At 51.6% G+C, this 20,152-nt stretch overlaps 1 protein-coding gene across 2 annotated transcripts in view; it reads left to right on the top strand.

Moving 5' to 3' along the window:
• Positions 1 to 20,152, top strand: part of Cpne5 (copine 5) — an 82,285-nt gene that overhangs the window by 37,832 nt on the left and 24,301 nt on the right. The window contains exons 8-11 of one of the 2 annotated variants that reach the window (XM_027394445.2): positions 542 to 592; positions 833 to 896; positions 13,319 to 13,422; positions 18,056 to 18,160. In XM_027394445.2, the coding sequence (XP_027250246.1) occupies positions 542 to 592; positions 833 to 896; positions 13,319 to 13,422; positions 18,056 to 18,160 (324 nt within the window). The remainder of the gene's footprint in view (positions 1 to 541; positions 593 to 832; positions 897 to 13,318; positions 13,423 to 18,055; positions 18,161 to 20,152) is intronic. The other variant, XM_027394446.2, reaches the window with a different exon arrangement.

The following is a 20,152-nucleotide window of genomic DNA, read 5'->3' as shown; positions in this document are numbered from 1 at the left end:
CCTCAGTGCAGCAGGCTGCAGGGAGGGTCTTCTCCACACCAGGCACCGTGGGCATACCAGGAAAACAGATTCCGTGTCGCTCTCGCGTATGCACAGGGGCAGAACCCTAGCCACAGCTTCCTACAGACTCTTGTATGACTCTCCCTCTCAGTGACCCTATGATCCCCAACTTAGTCTCAAACCATAGAGAGGCATGGGCTAACCCTTGGGGCATGCCCCCCACTCCCACTGACAAGAGAGGAGGCAGTGGAGTGTCCTGAGTAGAACCCCTCTCTGACTTGCCTTTCTGGAGGAGCTTCTCTGCTGCAGATGGCCCTTGTCCTGCATGGCCCCTCACTAAGTGGGGTGTCTTTTGGCCCCAGAAGACCCCAGCCAAGGAATTCAAATGGAGGTAGAGCCATGGAGAGGACTCCCTTCCCAACAACTTAGCCCACCCTCGGCTACTCCTCCCTAGCGAAGCAGACTGGCTCAGAGCTGGAACACCAGGGGGCCCTGGGTAGCTGGGTAAGGGTGGCTAGCCCATAAGGTCTTTTGCCCACAGAAGTGGTCTTTGGATGGAAAGCTTCAGAACCACTGATCCGGAAGCTTCCGGGTGAGTCTGGGTGCTGTTGCCATTCTGAGACCTCCCTGGTGGGCCTTGGGAGCAGGGGGCGGGCCACCCAGGCTGAGGGCCCTGACCCCAGCACACAGCGCTCGCTCAGCCACACTGCCCAGACACTTCTGGGTTCTTTCTCAGGGGTGTTGGGGTTAGATGCTTGGATGGCACGGGGCGGGCGTGGGAGCAGCTGACCCAGGACTGTCTGGCTTGTCATTTTTGTCTCTTCTCCCTCAGTGGTGTCCCAGGGAAGAAGTGCGGTTCGATCATCCTGTCTGCAGAGGAACTGAGCAACTGTAGGGTGAGTAGCAGGGGCTGCCTCTCCATGGCCCAGGATGACCCATCCCTGGAGGGAGCTCTGGGTAGACAGGGCTCCTTGTGACCCGGCTGGCATGAGACTGTGACGCAGGAGCTAGAAGATTCCATCCTTATGGCTGAGCAGAGTGAGACCCAAGGCAGGAAGGACAAGTCTGCACCACAGAGCCAGGCTCCTTCCGGGCCTGATCACATGTCCCTCAGCCCAGACTGCACCAACACCAGTACTAATGCCAAGCTTTTCCGGCCTTGGGCACTTGACATTTGGTTGTCACTTTTCACTTTGTCTCTGGCATAGGATGATACCCTCTATGGAGCAGAGGGAGAACATGTGTGTGTGTGTGGGGGGGGGATGAGTGTGAGTGTGTGTGCGTGTGCTTGGGTGGACATAAGTGTGGGTAGGTATGGCTGGGCGTGGCTGTTGGGAAGCCAAGCATGTGCAATCCCCAATAGCCATTGTGGAGAAGCCTGACACTGAGAAAGGGGGCAGGGCTCTGGTGGCTGATGACAAAGGGGACAAAGGGAAGATATTGTAAGGGTGCTGGTCATTTGTCAGGTGATGGGAGCTATCCTTGTTCGCTTCGGGTTGCTGTGACAAACACCAGGACCAAAAGCGGCTTGGGGAGGAAAGGGTTTGTCTCACGCCATAATCCCAGGAGATAGTCCATTGTCGTGGGAACTCAAGGCAAGAGCTTGAAGCAGGAACTGTGAAGGAGAGCTGCTTACCGGCTTGCTCTGAGGGTCATGACCATCACCCTTTCTTATATATCCCAGACTCACCTGCCTAGGGATGACACCACCCACAGTGGTCTGGGCCCTCCTCCATCAATTAACATCAAGAAAATGATGAAGGATGGCTCAGTGGTTGCAAATGTATTGTTCTTGCACTGGATCTGAGTTTTGTTCCCAGTGCCAATGTCATGCGGCTTACAAGGGCCTGTAACTACAGCTCCAAGGGGGACCAAATGTGTCTGGCCTTCACAGAACCTACATTCCTGTGCACACACCCATACACATAGTTAAATATAATAAAATTAAATCTTAAAAAAGAAAAAAGAAAATGCCTCTCAGAATGGCCATGGACCAACCTGATGGATGATGGTCAGCTGAGGTTCCCTCTTCCCTGGTGACTTAGGTTTGTGTAAATTTGACAGCTGAAGCTGACGATGACAGACACTGACACTGGTTCTAAGACCTAAGATGAAAATCTTGCTTGTGCAAGGGAAGGACTTGAGTGAGATTCCCATGTCACCAGAAACTGTAGCTGCTTTCAGGAACAAGAGGATGCAATCCTGGGCTCTATACCAGGTCAGGCTGACGCTAAGATCGGGGCTCTGTCCCCAAGGCCACCCAAACCAGACATCCCTGAGGTCAGTGAGGAACCCCTCATGAGGCAGGAGGATTGGGGGGCAGGGCAGAGGTTGAGTGACAACCCAAGGCAAAGCCTGGGCATCTGGGGACAGGGCTCCCCTGGGTCTATAGGAAGGAGAAAGAGAAACAAGATTTCTGACCTGCCTGGATCAGAGCACTCTCTCAGCAGTATCCACCACATTAGAAACTATGACAGAACAAGTGTGAGGTTGTACACTAGTTCCTTTTAGGATAATTACAGCAGAAAACATTAAAAATCAACATAGTATGACATATGAAGCAAGCTTGTTTCTAATTTGAACTAAAAAAATTAAAAATCAACATAGTAGCCAGGCAGTGGTGGTGCATGCCTTTAGTCCCAGCGCTCAGGAGGCAGAAGCAGGTGGATCTCTGTGAGTTCAAGACCAGCCTGGTCTACAAGAGCTAGTTCCAGAACAGCCTCCAAAGCCACAGAGAAACCCTGTCTTGCCTTGAACCGCCCCCCCCAGCCCCCAAATCAACATAGCAGCCAGGTGTTGTGGCACACGCCTTTAATCCCAGCACCTCGGAGGCAGAGGCAGACTGGTCTCTGTGAATTTAAGATCTGGTTTACATAACAAGTTCTGGGACAGCCAGGGATACATAGAGGTACCCCATCTTAAAAAACAAACAAAGAGTCAACATGGGAGACGGGAGCGATGGTATAACGGTGAAGAACACAGGCTGTTCTAGCAGACGACCCAGGTTTGATTCTTAGCGCCTGCACTATAGCTCACAACTATCTATAGCCCCAGTCCTAGAGGGGCCAACACCCTCTTCTAGCTTCTGAGGGATCAGGCATGCATATGGTGTACAGACATAAATCCAGCAACACTTACATACATAAAACACACACACACACACACACACACACACACACACACACACACACACACACACTAAAGAATCAACATAGGGTCTTGGGGTCTCAGCTGGCAGAGTGCTTACTTAGCAAGTATGAAGCCCTGGGTTTCATCCCCAATACCAAATAAGCCAAGCATGGGTGCAGGCCTGTAATACCAGCACTCAGGTGGGAGCAGCAGGAGGGTCCAAAGTTCAAGGTGACCCTCAGCTCCACAGTGAATGCAAGGCCAGCCAGAACGACACAAAACAGTTCCATCAGAGAGAGAGGATGGGTGTTAACGTTAAATTAACATTTTCCAAAAACCGGATATTTTGGACAAGAAGAGTGGCTTTGTAAATCTAACGTTTGAGGTCCTAGAAGATACCAGAGGGGGCTGAGGTAAGTCTCAGCTTCAGAGTGCTTGTCCAAGTGGCGGAAGGCCGAGTATCCATCCCTTGAATGGGCCACAGGGGGGTGGACAACTGGATAGTCACATCTGTGTAGGTAGTGTGCTATTTAACGTAACCTGTGTGATGATTCTAGGCCAGGCCACACGAATGGTTCATAGATGTAGACTTGTTTACATGTCATCTTGTGTAGTGTGAAGTTTCTAACATTCGATGGTCAAGGTCCCCAATTACTTTTTTTGTTTGTTTATTTTTAGAGACAGGGTTTCTCACTGTAGCTTTGGAACCTGTCCTGGAACTCACCATGCAGATCAGGCTGGCCTCAAACTCACAGAGGCCGCTCACAGAGGCCTGCCTCTGCCTCTGCCTCTGCCTCTGCCTCTGCCTCTGCCTCTGCCTCTGCCTCTGCCTCCTGCCTCTGCCTCTGCCTCTGCCTCTGCCTCTGCCTCTGCCTCTGCCTCTGCCTCTGCCTCTGCCTCTGCCTCTGCCTCTGCCTCTGCCTCTGCCGAGTGCTGGCACTAAAGGTGTGTGCCACCACTGATCGGCGAGGTCTACAATTTCTATGAGGAGACTGAAGTACATAAAGATGAAGCCCAGGGCCACACAGTCACCCAGTAGAAGAGGTTTGGACCTAGGCAGTCTTTCCTAGAGCCCCAGTCTTTAGTCAGCAGGACATGGAGTCATAGCCCTGCTTTTGGGGGCTTCTGTCTGGAAACAGAATTGACTAAAGAGTTGACCAGAGGAGTGCTGGCACAGCTGCTTTCCTGGTAGTGGCCCTTCCTGTCTGTTCAGTTGGTGAGTGAAGGATCAGACGTCCACAGGGAATCAGGCTCGCCCAGAGTGTGCACCCTGGGCGGGGCTGGCTGCTGTGGTTGGTGTGTGCTGAGGATCTGATAAGAGCCTAGCCAGGGCAAGCCCAGCAGAGCACTTACTGATAACAAACACTGTGTCAGCCGAGAGTCTGGTTGCCTAGAACCAGGACACATTCTTCTGTTTCTGAGCACAGAGCCTCAAGGTCCCCCTGCTATGGGTTGGGTTAACTGATGAGGATGAAGGTGATGAGGATGGCAATTGCCTGATAGATGCTCAGGAGAGGCTGTGTGGAAATTTCTTGACGGTTCCCCTGAGCTCTGAGCCCAGCAGTGACCTCTTTGGTGCATCTTTAAATAACATCAGCTAGGACACTTTGGACATCTAAGCCTAGGTGGGCTGGTGCTGTTAACTGGTTTCCAACAGCTTATAAACATCTTCGTTACCACCTTAGACCCCCTCCTCCCTCCCCTCCCCTCCCCCCTCCCCTCCCCTCTCCCCTCCTCTCTCCCCTCCTCTCTCCTCTCCTCCTCCCCTCCTCCCCCCTTTCATCCTCGGACACAGTAGTTTCCTTGCTCGAGGCTGTGCCTGCACTGGGGAGGTTTGGGGGCTCCCTCCCTCCCTCTCTCCAGAGGCTGTCGGCTCCCTTCTCTTCTGGCACATCTTTGGCTGAATTCTCTCTTTCCCTAGAATCCTTGCAAGGAAAAGAAGCTAATTCTCAGCATCTGGCTGAATTAAAATAATTACATGTGAGCAGCTTTGCAACTCGGCTTTTCGGTGGGAGGATCAAAGGGAGAGGATGGGGTGTGGGGCCTCCCGCCTTCAAGCCGAGCCTGTGTGGGTGGCCAGGGACAGCAAGGGATGGAGTCGAAGCCAGCCTGTCACAGGCTTACTTTAGTAAGTAATAGAAAAGCCTTGCTCATGTAGAATATTAATGCCAAGAGGGTTCCTACAATCAGGCTTGATGCCAATATAGTCAGGGTCCTTATGTTGACAGGGCGAGGGTCAGATCCCTAGTCACCCACATTTCCCCATGCCAGGTGGGGATACTGCTGTATTCCTGCAAGAGTCCTCAACTCCCTGAGGCTCTTGTTCACAGACACACCTTATCTGGAGATTGAACCCAAGACCTTGCTCGGGGTGGACAAGCAATCCACCACTGAGCTACATCACCAGCCCTCTTTTTTTTATTTAAAATAAAAAAGAAAAGGGTCAGGTGTGGCAGTTGGTGCATGCCTTTAATTCCAGCACCTGGGAGGCAGAGGCAAGCAGATCTCTGAGTTCCAGGCCAGCCTAGGCTATATAGCGAGACCCTGTCTCAACCAGAATAGGCAAGGGACAATTTCTCGTCCCTTGGAATGGTAGGCCTGTAGGTTCTGTGGGCTTATAGCCATCAGGGGAGAAAGCCAGCTTTGAACACTGGAGGTGGAATTTGGAGCGATGGTACCGGCTGCACATGCTGTGGAAGACCTGGACCTCCTCGGCTTTTCTGGTTGGTTAGATCACCATGATTGGTACCTATCCTCCAGGCTCCTGATGGGGGGCTGGAAACGGCTTCACCTCTGCCCGCCAGGGAAACCCAAGCTTCATACTGCAGCATCCTGGGGTCTCCCCACCTGTGAACCATTTCTAGACTGCTCAGGAATTCATTTGTCTCATGTCAGCAAGTAAATGTTTCACTCACTCTGCCCGCTGTCCCCCAGAGTTCTAATTTAGTGTGAGAAACGCCAGCCGGCATTCCCAGCCTCTCTACCCTGGCTCTCTCTCCACCCTGTCAGACCTGATGCCTCTTTATCACATGTACTTCACAACACTCTTGATCCTGAAGGAAAATCCGCGAGCATTTTATTATGTGCCCATATGGGAAAGCAGGTAGGAGATAAGTTCTTGCAACCAGTTCCTTGGGAAGCAGGTAGCTTAGGCAAAGACCCTGGAGTCAGGAGATGAGAGGTCAGCTAGGCTGCAGATGGGGATGGTTGGGGGGGCTGGATTCTTTTTCTTTTCCTTCTTTCCCTTCCCCCCTTTTTTTGGGGGGGGTGGAATGCGATTTCAATATGGGGTTTCTTTGTATAACCCTGGTTATCCTGGAACTGTCTCTGTAGACCAGGATGGCCTCAGACTCAGAGATGTCTCTGCCTCTCGAGTGCTTGGACCAAAAGTGTGCAGCATCACTGCCCAGTGAGGGGCTGGATTCTGTGAAACCTTCTAGCCAGGGAGTTCTGAGGACTTGAGGGTGGTGTTTCTCCTTGCTGTAGACTCTGGAAGGGACTAGCCATGGGAGGGAAGGGGTGAGATAAGAGGAAACAGTGGGTGAAGTGGGTGTGGGGTGTGGGGCCTCTGACACTCAGTTGCTTTCAGACTGAAGGGTAGGGAGGGCGTGTGGCCCACGCTAGAAAACACACGAGCATCCTCCCTAAAACGCAATGTATAATTTCTTAGTCTCAGAAATAATTTCTCTAGTCAAATCAAAACAAAACAAAAACAAAAGCACTGTCTCAGATGCTTAAATATATGTGTATGTAATATCACATTAACCATATTAGCCCTGGGGAGATGGCTCAGTGGTTAAAGCAGTGTCTGCGCAAGCAATGGGACCACAGTTCACATCCCGAGAGCCCACGTGGACGCTGCTGAGTGGGCATGGCAACCTGTAATTCCAGCTTCTGAAGGTGGATATGGAACCCCCCACCCCCAAGAGCAAGCAAGCCAGCAAGCCAGAGCCACAGTAGCCAGCGGTAGGTTTGATTGACACCTGCCTCATAGAATAGGATGGAAAGTGATGGAGGAAGGTGCCCAACATTAGCCTCTCCTCCAGCCTCTACACACTCAAACACATGTGCACACGCACTTGCACACAGTTGTACCTCACATGTGAACATACATACACGCGTACACACATGTGGAATGGAACAAAGAAAAAGCACCATGTTAGTTCTGCAAATGTTGGGAAATATAGAAAAAAATTGCCCCAAGATAATCATTGTTACTGACATTTGGAGGACTCTTTTGTGTGTGTGTGTGTGTGTGTGTGTTTGTGTGTGTGTGTGTGTGTGTGTGTGTTTGTGTGTGTGTGTGTATGTGTGTATACATCTTTTGGTACCCGATTGGTTGGTTGTTTTGTTTTGAGATAAGGGTCCAGGCTTTTGCTGGCCTGGAATTCACTATGTAAACAAAGCTGGTCTCAGATTCAGACATCCTCTTGCCTCTGCCTCCCAAGTGCTGAGATTAAAGGTGTATGCCACCACGAGCAGCCAATATGGTACCTAGTATTTGGGCTACAAGTTCCTGTTACTGGTCTTAGAAATGAGTATTTCATAGCTACCTGTTAATCCTCATTGGGTGGGTGGACCATCATTTATTGAATATAGTTTCTTCTGCGATACTGCGTTGAGCATCCTAAGATTAAAGACATTTAGATGTATTTAATCATTTTTACATGTATTGTGCACATGTGAGTGCATGTGTGTGTACATATGCCACAGGAAGCATGGGGAGTCAGTTCTCTGCTTCCACCATGTGGGGTCTGGGGTTAAACTCGGCTTGGCAGGCGTGGCAGCAAGCACCCTTACCCAGAGCCGCCTTACCCGCCTTCATTTGTTTGTTTGTTCATTTTTGAGACACTGCCTCATTCTGCAATCCACGCTGGCCTAGAAATCCTACATCCCACAGGGGTCTCAAGCTCCCAGCAGTGCTCCTCCTTCTGGGATTACACACATGCACCACCTCGCCCTGCTAGCATCCTATTCTGATTGTTTCATTTTCTTCCAAGCAATGGATTTAGGTCAGCTTCCTAAACGCAGGCAGGCACAGCGAGTGGGAGGGAAAGTGGTCAGCGGAGGGTTTTCAGCTTCAGGGGATCAAATCGACACAGCTGATTGGATTGTTTGGGAAGTCGCCCATTAGCACAACAAAGAAAAGCCAGCTTGACCCAAGGCCCTGTCACAGTTAGTGTACCAACAGATGATACTCCCCTGGCTGTGTGACCGCCACCTGTTTCTGAATGGTCATCAGCCTCCTCACCCCTCCATCTATCTTTCTCCCTCTTCCTTCCTTCTCTCTCTTCTCTCCTCCCCCCTATCCATCCCCAAACCCTCCTAGGCTCTAGGTTGAGTCACCTCCTAATGGGAAGTAGTTTCAGAGTCCTAGATAGATTTGGTGTGTGTGTGTGTGTGTGTCTGTGTCTGTGTGTATGTGTCTGTGTGTGTGTCTGTGTGTGTGTCTGTGTGTGTGTCTGTGTGTGTCTCTGTGTCTGTGTGTGTCTCTGTGTGTGTGTGTGTCTCTCTCTGTGTGTGTCTGTGTGTGTGTGTGTGTCTGTGTGTGTGTGTGTGTCTCTGTGTGTGTGTGTGTGTGTGTGTGTCTCTCTCTGTGTGTCTGTGTGTGTGTGTGTATGTGTGTGTGTCTCTGTGTGTGTGTGTCTGTGTGTGTGTGTGTCTCTCTGTGTGTGTGTCTGTGTGTGTCTGTGTGTGTGTCTCTGTGTGTGTGTGTGTCTCTGTGTGTGTGTGTGTCTGTGTGTGTGTGTATGTGTGTGTCTCTCTCTGTGTGTCTGTGTGTGTCTGTGTGTGTGTCTCTGTGTGTGTGTGTCTGTGTGTGTGTGTCAGTGTGTGTGTGTATGTGTGTGTCTCTCTCTGTGTGTGTCTGTGTGTGTGTGTGTATGTGTGTGTGTCTCTGTGTGTGTGTGTCTGTGTGTGTGTGTCTCTCTGTGTGTGTGTCTGTGTGTGTCTGTGTGTGTGTCTCTGTGTGTGTGTGTGTCTCTGTCTGTGTGTGTGTCTGTGTGTGTGTGTATGTGTGTGTCTCTCTGAGTGTGTGTCTGTGTGTGTGTCTCTGTGTGTGTGTGTCTGTGTGTGTGTGTGTGTGTCTGTCTGTCTGTCTGTGTCGGGAGTGGTGTATGCACTCACCTGTGTGCAGTGTCCATGCAGAGGCCACAGAAGGACATCAGGTGTCCTCCTGTATCACTTTCCACCTCACTCCTTTGAGGCAGGAACCCTCCCTGACACTGACACTGCAGGTTTTTTGGGTTTTTGTTTTGCCTGGGCCAGCAGCTGGCAAGCCCCAGCTCTTCCTGTTTCTGACCTCACAGCACTGGGGTTACAGGTGCTCATGAGACCTTGTGGTTTGTTCCGTGGGTGCTGAGACCTGAAATTAGACCTTCAGGCTTGTGTGGCAAAGCACTTTACCAACTGAGTCATCTCTCTAGCATCCTGATCCTACCCCATCCCCCACACACATATACACACACACATACACACACACACACACACACACACACAGCGCCTTTTTATCTCACTGAAAAGAACAATGTGCTAATTCTAGGGAATTTGGAAAATCCAACACACCAATAGACAATAGATAACACATGGTCTCGTTGTCCATTTGAAAACGTCTTTCAGGGTTGGCTTGTAAGTTGATTAAGAACTCAAGTACCATTGTTTGCCAAGTGTGTGCCTCCAGGCACGTTACTTGACTTTCTGTGAATCAGTTGCTTTGTTTATAAAAAGGTTCCTCGATCAACATTTTAGTGTTCTGTTTATCATGGTTTTTTTTTTTTTTTTTTTGCATTGATTCTTTTTAGAGATGTTAAAACATTTATTTTGATCACTAAATCTTTGAAGTGCCCTCAAGTTTCACAGTTGCCCCCTGAGCCAAGGCAGCAATAGTGGGCACCATGCCTGCTGACCTCTGCACCTGACCTCTGACCTCCTCAGCTTTCCTCCGGAGCTGGGAGAGCTGAGTTTCTGGAGCATGCCTGGCCCTGCTGCAGAGAAAGGCTGCCTGCTGAATCTCCGTGGCAGCGCAATTAGCATTCGGGGATATGCAAATTGAAGCAATCCTGCTGTTTTAGAGAAACTTAATATGTTTTTTAAAAAGATAGGGTGAAAGGCAGAAATTGCAGGAAATTATATATCTTGGGAGCGGGTTTTATCTTCCCTGCCACTGATTCCCACGGGCTCCCAGACAGGGAACAGCATCTCTTGGGCTCAGAGAATCCCAAGGCAGCATCAAATCCCCAACGTGACCCTCACAGGAACCCTGGGATCCAGGCCATCAGCCCTGCTCTCCCTGCCTCTTCTCAGAGTAACACTGTGTCAAGAGTTCTACCCGTCTGCTAACCACATTGATGGGGAGCAGGGAGGTTCAGACCACCCCCCCTCCCCTGGGACAGGCTTCGATGCAGGTGGGGGATAAGACTCGCCCAGCATGTGCCAGGCCCTCGGGTTCCATCCTCTTCACAGGCTGGGACCTTCAGACATTCTTGCGCCCAGGACTTCCCCACCGAGTGCTCATCCAGGTGACAAGTTGGAAATCTCTCTGAAGATCTGTCTTGTCTTCAGAGGTGCTGGGATGAGATGCAGCAGTCATGGAGGGCTCTAGGCAGTTGTCCCTGTGTGTGTGTGTGTGTGTGTGTGTGTGTGTGTGTGTGTGTTAGGATCGAGGTGAGCCTGCTGCGGCCTCACTTATCTCCCACAGACAGGAAACCTGCTGTCACATTGTCACACCCCGGCTGAGCTTTCCACCCAGAGGGAGTTCAGAGCCTGCCTGTTTTTTTTGTTTTTTGTTTTTTTTTTTTAACTAGTTTGCACAGAAGCCCTTCTAAATGGATTTCACACTCCTCTGCCTCCTCCACTGGAGGTTATAGAACATAATTAAGCTTACCTTGGGGATGCAGGGTCATTATTTAGAATTTCAGTTACGCATCTCTGGAGCTGTACTGTGTGACTCCAGCTCTCTCCTAGCTGTGTGGCTTCCAGCAAGGGTGTCACCCTCTCTGGGCTTACCGTTCTTTCTTACACTTATTTGTGTTGTGTTGCACGTGTACCTGTACGGGCATGAGTGTGTGAGGTAAACACAAAGGTCAGAGGACAACTCGCAGGAATTGGTCCTTTGCTTCCACTTTGTGGGTTCCTGGGATTGAACTTAGCCTCAGTGGGCCCTTGTGTGTGTGTGTGTGTGTGTGTGTGTGTGTGTGTGTGTGTGTGTGTGTGAGCGAGCACATAAGCACATGTATGTGTATGTGTGTATGTGTGTGATAGGGTTTCACTATGTGTCCCTCCCTGGCTGGCCTGGTCTGGAACTCTCACTACATAGACTAGGCTGGCTTTGAACTCACAGAGCTCCACCAGCCTCTATCTCCTGAGTGCCCAGCTCCCTTCTGTGTGGAATAGGCAGGAGACCAGTACTACCTGGCTGAATTGTTGACAGGATTAAATGAAGCACAAATGGAAAGATAGCGGTGAGGAGAAGGCCCAGTGGGTGAAAGTGCAAGCCTTGAGGACCTTCGTTTGAATTCTCAGAATCCACACAAGAACTCATACTCAGTGTGAGCAGCCATCATCCCAGGGTGCCTACAGCAAGGCCACTTACAGGATAGTCAGCCAGCAGTGAACAACAGAGGTGGAAATACCTCAGTTGCCCTCTGCCTTCCACAGCATGCTCTCTCTCTCTCTCTCTCTCTCTCTCTCTCTCTCTCTCTCTCTCTCTCTCTCTCTCTCTCTCTCACACACACACACACACACACACCTATTGCAACAAAGCCACACTTCCTAATAGTGCTGCTCCCTATAGGGGCCAATTACATTCAAGCCACCACACTTCCTGAGTTTACAGGGTAGATACTGCCATGGACACTGAGCACAGAGAGGGGAAGTGCCCTAGGTCCCCTAGTGGGGAAGGAATGTGGCTGCCTCAGGCTGTGTCTGTGCTCCCGGCTGGCACATATGCGTGGCTCAGCCTCCCCACTGTCACTTAGCCTGGTGGTGGTTTTGTGCCTGCATCTCCACCACCATCATTCACCCCCAAAATCGAGGAAAGAGGAGCTGATGGACAGCAGCCTGGACTCCAGGGTCGAGCACGGCAGAGCTTCCACTGGGGAGGCCACACAGGGCTGGGTGAAAAGGTAGACACAGACTGGGCATCTGCCATGCCTGGCCAGGGGCTGCCACAGCTGGGAGGCAGGGCCGTGAAAGGGAAGAGTCTGGGAGGGCAGATCCAAGGAGTGTGTGTATGTGTGTGTGTGGGGGGGGGTGAGCCCTGAGGGGGAGGGGTTGGGTTAGCCTGAGAAGGACTAAGCCTGAGGGGGCGGGGTCTGAGAGGGGCATGATCCTACCAGGGAGGGAGGCAGGGTCCTCAGAGGGCCTGGCCGCCTCTTTGCTGATGTCAGGGCAGTGGGGCAGGGAGCTGGTCTGGAGGTCAAAATTAGCTGTGCTTGATGAGAGTTGAAAGCCTCTTCTTATCCACCATCCCCTTCCCCACACCCCACCCGTTCCCTGCTATGAGCCTTGGATTCTGATTTATTCCTTGCCCCACCCCCCCCTTAGAGTGTCATGTGGCAACACTATGGGTAGTGGAAGAGGATGCCTAGCTTCGAGTGTACTCTAGGAACCACAGGGGGCACTGTGGGCAGTGCCAGGCTTTAGGGCCAGCAGGCCACGCTCAGAACGGCCTATGGTTGCCATGTCACCATGGTGTGCACTAGGAGGGTTACACAGGGAACACTTCGTATCCTTGACCTCCTGTGCTGCTCACTGCCACCTGTGAACTCCAGCGAGGGGAACAGAGGCTCTTCAAGGTTCACAGCCTTCCTTGGGGTCATACAGCTCCAAATCGGTAGAGCCAGGGTTCGAACCCAGGGCAGCTTCAGATCCATCTGCTTCTCAAGCCGCTGGGCCTCTAGGCCTGTGCACTGCTGACTGTTGGTGAAGCAGCTCCTCTGTGCCGGGTAAGCCTGGGGCTTGTGGCAGGCATGTGTAAGATGCTACCCTGTCTGATGTGGAATGGTGGTGGCAATGGCAGCACTCGGGAAGCAGAGGCAGGTGGATCTCTGTGTGCCAGCTCAATGCCAGCCTGGTCTACAAAGTGAGTTCCAGGACAGCTAGGGCTACACAGAGAAACCCTGTCTTGAAAAACAAAACAAAACAAGCTACCCTTGCCTGTCCCTCACCACTCTGTCCTCCTCCTTTCCAGGATGTGGCCACGATGCAGTTCTGTGCCAACAAGTTGGACAAGAAAGATTTCTTTGGGAAATCTGACCCCTTCTTGGTGTTCTACAGGAGCAACGAGGATGGAACGTGAGTTCCCATGGCCCTGCCCAAGGCACCTGTGCACCAGACAGGGCTGGGAGGGTGTGGGGCCCCTGCTGTGTGGAGCTGATGCCCTGACACTGGGAGATGCTCAGCAATGGTGGGTCCTGTGTGTGCCCTGGGCAATGTGCAAAAACAGGGTTAGGGCGGAAATGCCTCATTCTGCACAAGCCCCTCCCCTCACACATCTCAGAACACCCTCAGAGATTCGCCAACTGTATTATCAGACCGGGCAATGCTGTGACTTTTCCCCACTGGCCTCATACTCTTCCAAGCATATGTTCAGAACTACAGAGTTGAAAGGCCCTACTCCCTCCTCCTTCTCATTAAGCTAGATCTAAGGGAAACATACACCAATGTAGGTCAGCAACATAGAGAAAGACCCTGGCTGAAGATTCCAGAACCTAGGTGCACCCCCAGCTCCCAACCACCACCACCACCAAACAGCTCTGTGACCCAGGGCAAGTTAGGCCCACTCTCTGGGCCTATTTTCTCATCTATGAAATGAAGCGGTTGGATGAGGTGGTCTCCATGGTCTCTTTAAGCAGCCGGTTCTGGGATTCTACAGAAGGCGGAAGTGATAAGGGCAGGAGGGTTAATTGGAGAAACTCAGCCAGGAAGAAAATGGGTCCTTGGGGTGGAGCGAGGCTGCTTGACAACCAGAGAACCAACCTTGTGCAGTGCTAGAGCCCAGGGCATACTGGTTCCTCATATTGAACAGCCAACGTGAGCCCTCATGGGCTCTGTGTGTGTGTGTGTGTGTGTGTGTGTGTGTGTGTGTGTATTGGGGGCAGGGCAGCAGCAGGCAAGAGGTGTATTTCGGTGCAAGAGAAACTGATTTTTAAACCTGAACTACTGAACAGGAAATTAGGTGTGATCATTTGCATGACAAAGGGCTTTGTCTCTTGGAGGACTCCCAGCGGGGTTCTTTAAATATTCCTGAACATTCTGACTTGGTTTTAGTGGAGGGAGGAAAAGGAAAAGGCTCTGGTTGCTTTACTGGGGTGTCCACATACTGTCCCCTCCCGAGAGGCTGAGTCCTGGCCCATGGGGCCCTGGTGGAGGGCAGGAGGAGGGTTGGGGGCAGGAGAGTGGTGCTGGGAGGGCTGTGTGCAGTGGGTTGTGTGGGAAGGATCTGGGGTTCGTGACTGTGACTGACATGGAATCGGGTGGGAGGTGCCCGAGCTGAGCTCAGCTGTGGGTGGGAGCAGGGCAGGGAGGGGACATAGGGGGTATCATGGAGACCCGTGGAGACCAGCGCTAAAGCCTCTTCCTGGTAGTAGAGCGAGTGCTGGGGATGCCAAAGGAACTGGTACAGTAGCTGTGGTCTTGGGAGTTATCTGGGGGATTGTCACTCAGGTGTGACAGAGCCTGTGGCCCGGAGACCATGATCCCTGGGAATCCTGGTGTTCCCTGTCAAGGGCCACTGTATCACTTCTCCTTTAGCTGTGATGAAATGTCCTGACAACTTCAGGGAAGTTCTGTTTGGGTCACAGTTGGAAGGTACTTCGGTCATGGCGGGAGGTCAAGGCAGCAGGAGCTAGAGGGCCACATTGCACTTGTACTCAGGAAGCAGAGCTTCCTAGTCCAGGAAATTAGTGGCGTGTGTGTGTCTGTCTCAGTATGTCTGTGTATGACTGTGTATGACCGTGTGTGTGTGTGTGTGTGTGTGTGTGTGTGTGTGTGTGTGTGTGTTTGTGTCTGTGTGTCTGTGTGAAACTGTGTGTGTATCTGTATGAAACTGTATGTGTGCGTGACTGTATGCATGTGTGTGTGAAACTGTATGTGTATCTGTGTGTGTGTGTGTCTATTTGTGTGTGACTGTGTCTATGTGTGTGCATGTCTGTGTGTGCAAGTCTGTGTGTGTCTATGTGTGTTTGTGTGTGTCTGTGTCAGAAGATAACTTTTGGGAGTCTGCCCTCTCTTTCCACCATCCGGGTCCTAGGGACAAGTGCCTTTACCCCTGAGCCACTTCCTCAGCTCTCTTCTTATGCTCATTTTTCCACTAAGGGCTCTCAGGAGAGACTTGCTGGGGATGCACAGCTGGCCCCAGGACTGGTCTCACATCTGTCTGACAGATGGGTAACACTCTCCCACACCCATGCTCCATCTGTGTGTCAAAATGAACTGTCTATGGGGACCACTTGGTGTAGTGGAGCCTGGTAGCTACCAGGCAAGGGCAGCAGGGGAGCTAAGAACCCTGTGGAGCTGATGCTGGGGACAGCAGGGTTTAAAGAAAGCAGCTAGTGCTTGGGACAGAAGCAAGACCACCCAGGGGAACTGGGCTAGCCGCCTAGGAGACCTGCTTGAGCTCTTGGGCCCTGAAGGAAGATAGAGGTTTGCGTGGGAGGACAGGCAGTGTGGTAAAGTTGCCGTTTTTTTTTTTTTGTTGTTGTTGTTGTTGTTTTTTTTGTTGTTTTTTTTTTTGGTGGAATGCTCCAGGGTAGATCCCTGAAGCCCAGGATGTTTCTGCAGTCTGGCTCCCCACCCGTCAGCTGTTCCTTGTCACTCTCTGTTACCCTCAGCCACCTGCCCCAGCCCTAGGCATTGGGCCCCTCCTGCCCCATGCTGGTTCCCTCCTCCAGCTCTAGGTTAGCTACAAGGTCTCCCACGTGGATCTTGCACTCCAGTGGGTGGGCGAGGAGGAGCACAGAAGAGAATCGCTCAGCCTGGTGACAGGAGTGACATTTTGACTTGAAAATTGCTGAAGAAGAAACTGTGCAGGCTGTGTGGGCTCGGGTGGGCCCTGGCGCTTCCTGGTGACCTTTCCAAGCTGGAATGTCTCTGGGGTGGGTGCTGGGAGAGCTTTGCCCATCCTCAAGGCAGGACGCCATGTGAGGAGCGCGGAGACAGCCCATCCCCAATGGTTAACAAAGCAGGTTCTTGGATTCCATCTGGGGATGCTTAAGGGTCCCAGGTGGCCCAAGGAGAGGGTTTTGCCTCTACCTGACTGAAATGCCCACAAAAGCTGTAGAGTTGCTCCTCTTTATCTATGATGCACACAGTTCCTGCCTAGGTTTTGTATGTTTTGGTTTTTTTTTTTCTTTTTTTCTTTTTTTTTTTTTTAAGACAGTCTCTCACAATGTAACCTTGGCTGGCCTGGAACTCAGAGAGACTGGCTTTCCAAGTTCTGAGTCCAAAGATGTGAGCCACCATGCCTTGAAGCTCCTTTTTATTTTATTGTTTTTTGTTGTTTTGTTTTGTTTTAGCAGGGTCTCGGGCTGCCATAGATAGAGCTCAGTGCTATCAAGCATCTACATCTACCTACTAAACATGACTGGCCCTCATCAGTTCCTTTTAAAGTTTGACTGGAAGCCAACAGCGGTGGCGCATGCCTTTAATCCCATTACTCAGGAGGAAGAGGCAGGAGAATCTCTGTGAGTCCCAGGCCAGCCTGGTCTATAGTGTGAGTTCCAGGATGGCCAGGGCTAAACAGAAAACCCTGGTCTTGAAAACCAACAACAAAACTATGACTTAGGGCTTGAGCGATGGCTCAGCCATCAAGAGCACCTACTGTTGTTGCAGGAGATCTGGATTTGTTTCTCAAAAGCCATGCTGAGTGGCTCCTAGTCACCGATAGCTCCAGTTCTAGGAGATCCAACATTCACTACTGGCCTCCACAGGCAATTGCAAAAATGTGGTGGTACATACAAACTCCCTCAGGCACATACAAGACAATTTTTTTTTTTCAGACAGCCCTTGTCTGTCCTGGAACTCACTCTGTAGATGAGGCTGACCTCGAACTCACAGAGATCTACCTGCCTCTGCTTCCTGAGTGCTGGGATTAAAAGTGTGCACCACCATACCCAGCTACTTTTTTTTTTTTTTTTTTTTTTAATAGTCAGGCATGGTGGTAGTTCTTAAAATCACAGCACAGGAAAGGTGGAGGAAGAAAGATCGGAAGTTCAAGTCCATCCTAAGTGACATGAGATCCTATCACAAAAAAAATAAACAAAAGATGATTGACTACTAGGGCCAGTCATTGTTCTGGGACACCTCAGTCATCAACATCAGGAACACTTTTAGTTCTTGCAGACCTTCAGTTTTACTGACAGGTCATAACAGAATGTTTAAGGAGAGAGACAGACCATGTCAGATGGTGACAAATGAGATGGGAAGGAAAAGCCTGGAAGGAGAGAGACAATGGAGTGTCACGGTCAGGGTTTGTACATTTGAGACATAGCAGTTGGAGGGGTTCCTGGGGGTGATGTCTGGCTAGATGGTGGTAAAGATGAGTGCAAAGAAGGAACCAGGGATTGGAGAAGATATCCCAGGGAGGGGGACAGCAGGCACACACTCACCTAGGCCTGAGGTTCAGCTCCCGGGTTCCCAGGAAAGGAACCCAGTTTCCCAGGAAACTGCCCAGAGAGAAAGGGCTTGGTCAGTGTCACACAGCAGACTGGCCCCAGGACAGTGAACTCAGGTCCCTGACACTCCCCGAAAGATGTGCTGCTCCAGTCAAGGCCCTGCCTTCTTCAGGGACTTCTCTGCTGTGCCATCTTGTGTAGCCTGGCTGTGGCTGTGAGGGTGACTCCTCCTGTCACAAGAAGTCAGAGAAGGGTGCAACATTGGCCATTTGAGCTTCTGGCCTGATGCCCTTCCCTCCATTCTTCTTGGCCAGGTTCACCATCTGTCACAAGACCGAGGTCATGAAGAACACCCTCAACCCGGTGTGGCAAACCTTCTCCATCCCCGTGCGGGCCCTGTGCAATGGGGACTACGACAGGTGAGATGGGGAGTCTCAAGGAGCAGTGCATGCGGGTACCTGGGGTGTCTGGATGCCCTGATGTGGAATTCTGTATTGCCTTGGGAGGGGCAGATGGCAGCAGAGATGAGGGATGAGGGGGGTAGAGGCAGGAGGAGCCAATCTCCAGCAACCTCACTCTTGGCCACTAGACTCTGGAGTCAGGATCCCAGGGACACACCCTGACAGCCTGGTGGGCATAACCTAGGGGTGGGGTGGGGATGATAGCAAAATTAGGAAACATTTTATCGTATTGCATGCAGACTGTCCTCTTCCGCATCTCCATGCATTGGTGCCAGTGTTGGAGTTCTGCCCCTGATTCAGGGAGCTGTCAGCCTGGGCAAGCTCTCACCTGTCAGTCTCTCCACTGTCCTTCCCTGGAGAATGAGCCCAGGAGTCCTGCTGACCTCCCAGGGCGCTCACATGAAGCCAGCGGGAAGAGTGATAACATACACAGCTAGCATCCTGTTTGCTCATTTACTGAACCCCTGATGCGTGCTAGCTGGAGCTGGGAAGTCAGCTGGGAGCAAATGTGCCCACCTCACCCTCTACCCAGCGTCACAGAGCTTAAGTGTTCGTGGGGGAGGCAGACATTCATCCAGTAATCACACTGAGAAACATGTCATTACCCACTGCAGAAGGCGCCGGATAGAACAGGAGTGTCACAAATAGTATTGGTCAGTATGAAGTCACCTAAGCACTGGCTGAAGAAATGGGGTGTCTGCTGGCCGCTCCCACAGAAGCCCTGGGGCACCAGGACAGACTCCTTGGGGGTGCACTGGGGCTCTGCACAGGGTTTCCAAGGGTGTATGTATAGGAGTGGTGAACAGATGGATGGCATCCTGGTGCCCATCCCCTCTACGGACACTTACAGGCACTCATGAGACACAAGGTGGCTGCCTTTTGTCCTCTTGGCTGGGACAGCAGTCTGTTCCCCAGGTTTTCAGTGCTTTATGCCCAGTGCCGAGTCTCTGACTAGGTGGCATTCAAGGGCAGGTGGCATTCTCTGTCTGCTGGGACCTTCTGGTCTGACCATGGGAGCTCAGATACCCACAAGTTCCGTAGACAGCTAAGTAATTGTGCGGAATGAACTGGGGACAAAGCGAATGCCCTGGTCAAACAAATCTCTGGTATACACCTAGCTGGGAGCCAGGGCACCTGGAGTTGGGACAGGATAGCATTAGATTCTAAAGGAGGCTGGGGACAGCTGGAAGGTTGGGGTGTGGGTACCAGACAAGGGGCTTGGAAAGGATGGAGAGCCAGGAGAAGATGGGAGGGCAGATGGTAGAGTCACATAAATCTGCCTCTCTAGGGAGGGGCTCTCGGTCCCCCAGAGCCCAGCTGTATCAGAGATAGGCAGGGACAGGGATAGCATGAGTGGGACCTGGGTTAACCACTGGTCCCCTGGAGGAGGTGAGTGGTGAGAAGTGCAGACAGGCCTGAGCCCAGCTCCATCTTCCTCCAGGGTGGCTGGCTCTCCTTCTCCATGGTTGGGCACAAATTGACTGTGACATGATTGGCAGCAGAAGTAATCCAGCAGCCAGTGTGTCTGGCTGACTCTTACCACGGCCTTGTATTGCTCCGAGCACCCACGGAGGAGGTACTGTGTCAGAAGCCACTATCTCTCTCCTGTAGGCTCTCTGGCAGACTCAGACAGAACAGAGTGTTGCTGTGCTGGGTGTTTTGGGGGCCCATTGACATCTCAGGTTGTTCCAGGCCAGTGGGGAGGCAGACTGGCCATGATCACAGCTAAGGCTCTCGGTGACACTTCGCCTCACACTGGGTCTACAGGACACCAGTGAACTGAGTCCATCCTCCTGGCAACCTGGATAGAGCTTCCAGCATGGCTGTGCTTCATAGATGAGAGGGTGACTCCCAGAGAGGACCGGGGACAATCCAGCATCCTGCTTCCAGCCATTGTGGAGAAAGACACAGGAGCTAGTCCAGGCTGGCTTTAAAAACTGTTCCTAAATG

The sequence above is a fragment of the Cricetulus griseus genome, assembly GCF_003668045.3.
Source record: "Cricetulus griseus strain 17A/GY chromosome 1 unlocalized genomic scaffold, alternate assembly CriGri-PICRH-1.0 chr1_0, whole genome shotgun sequence".
NCBI lineage: Eukaryota > Metazoa > Chordata > Mammalia > Rodentia > Cricetidae > Cricetulus > Cricetulus griseus.
Note: the sequence above shows the minus strand (reverse complement) of the source record. Positions and strands in the feature narration are given on the sequence as shown.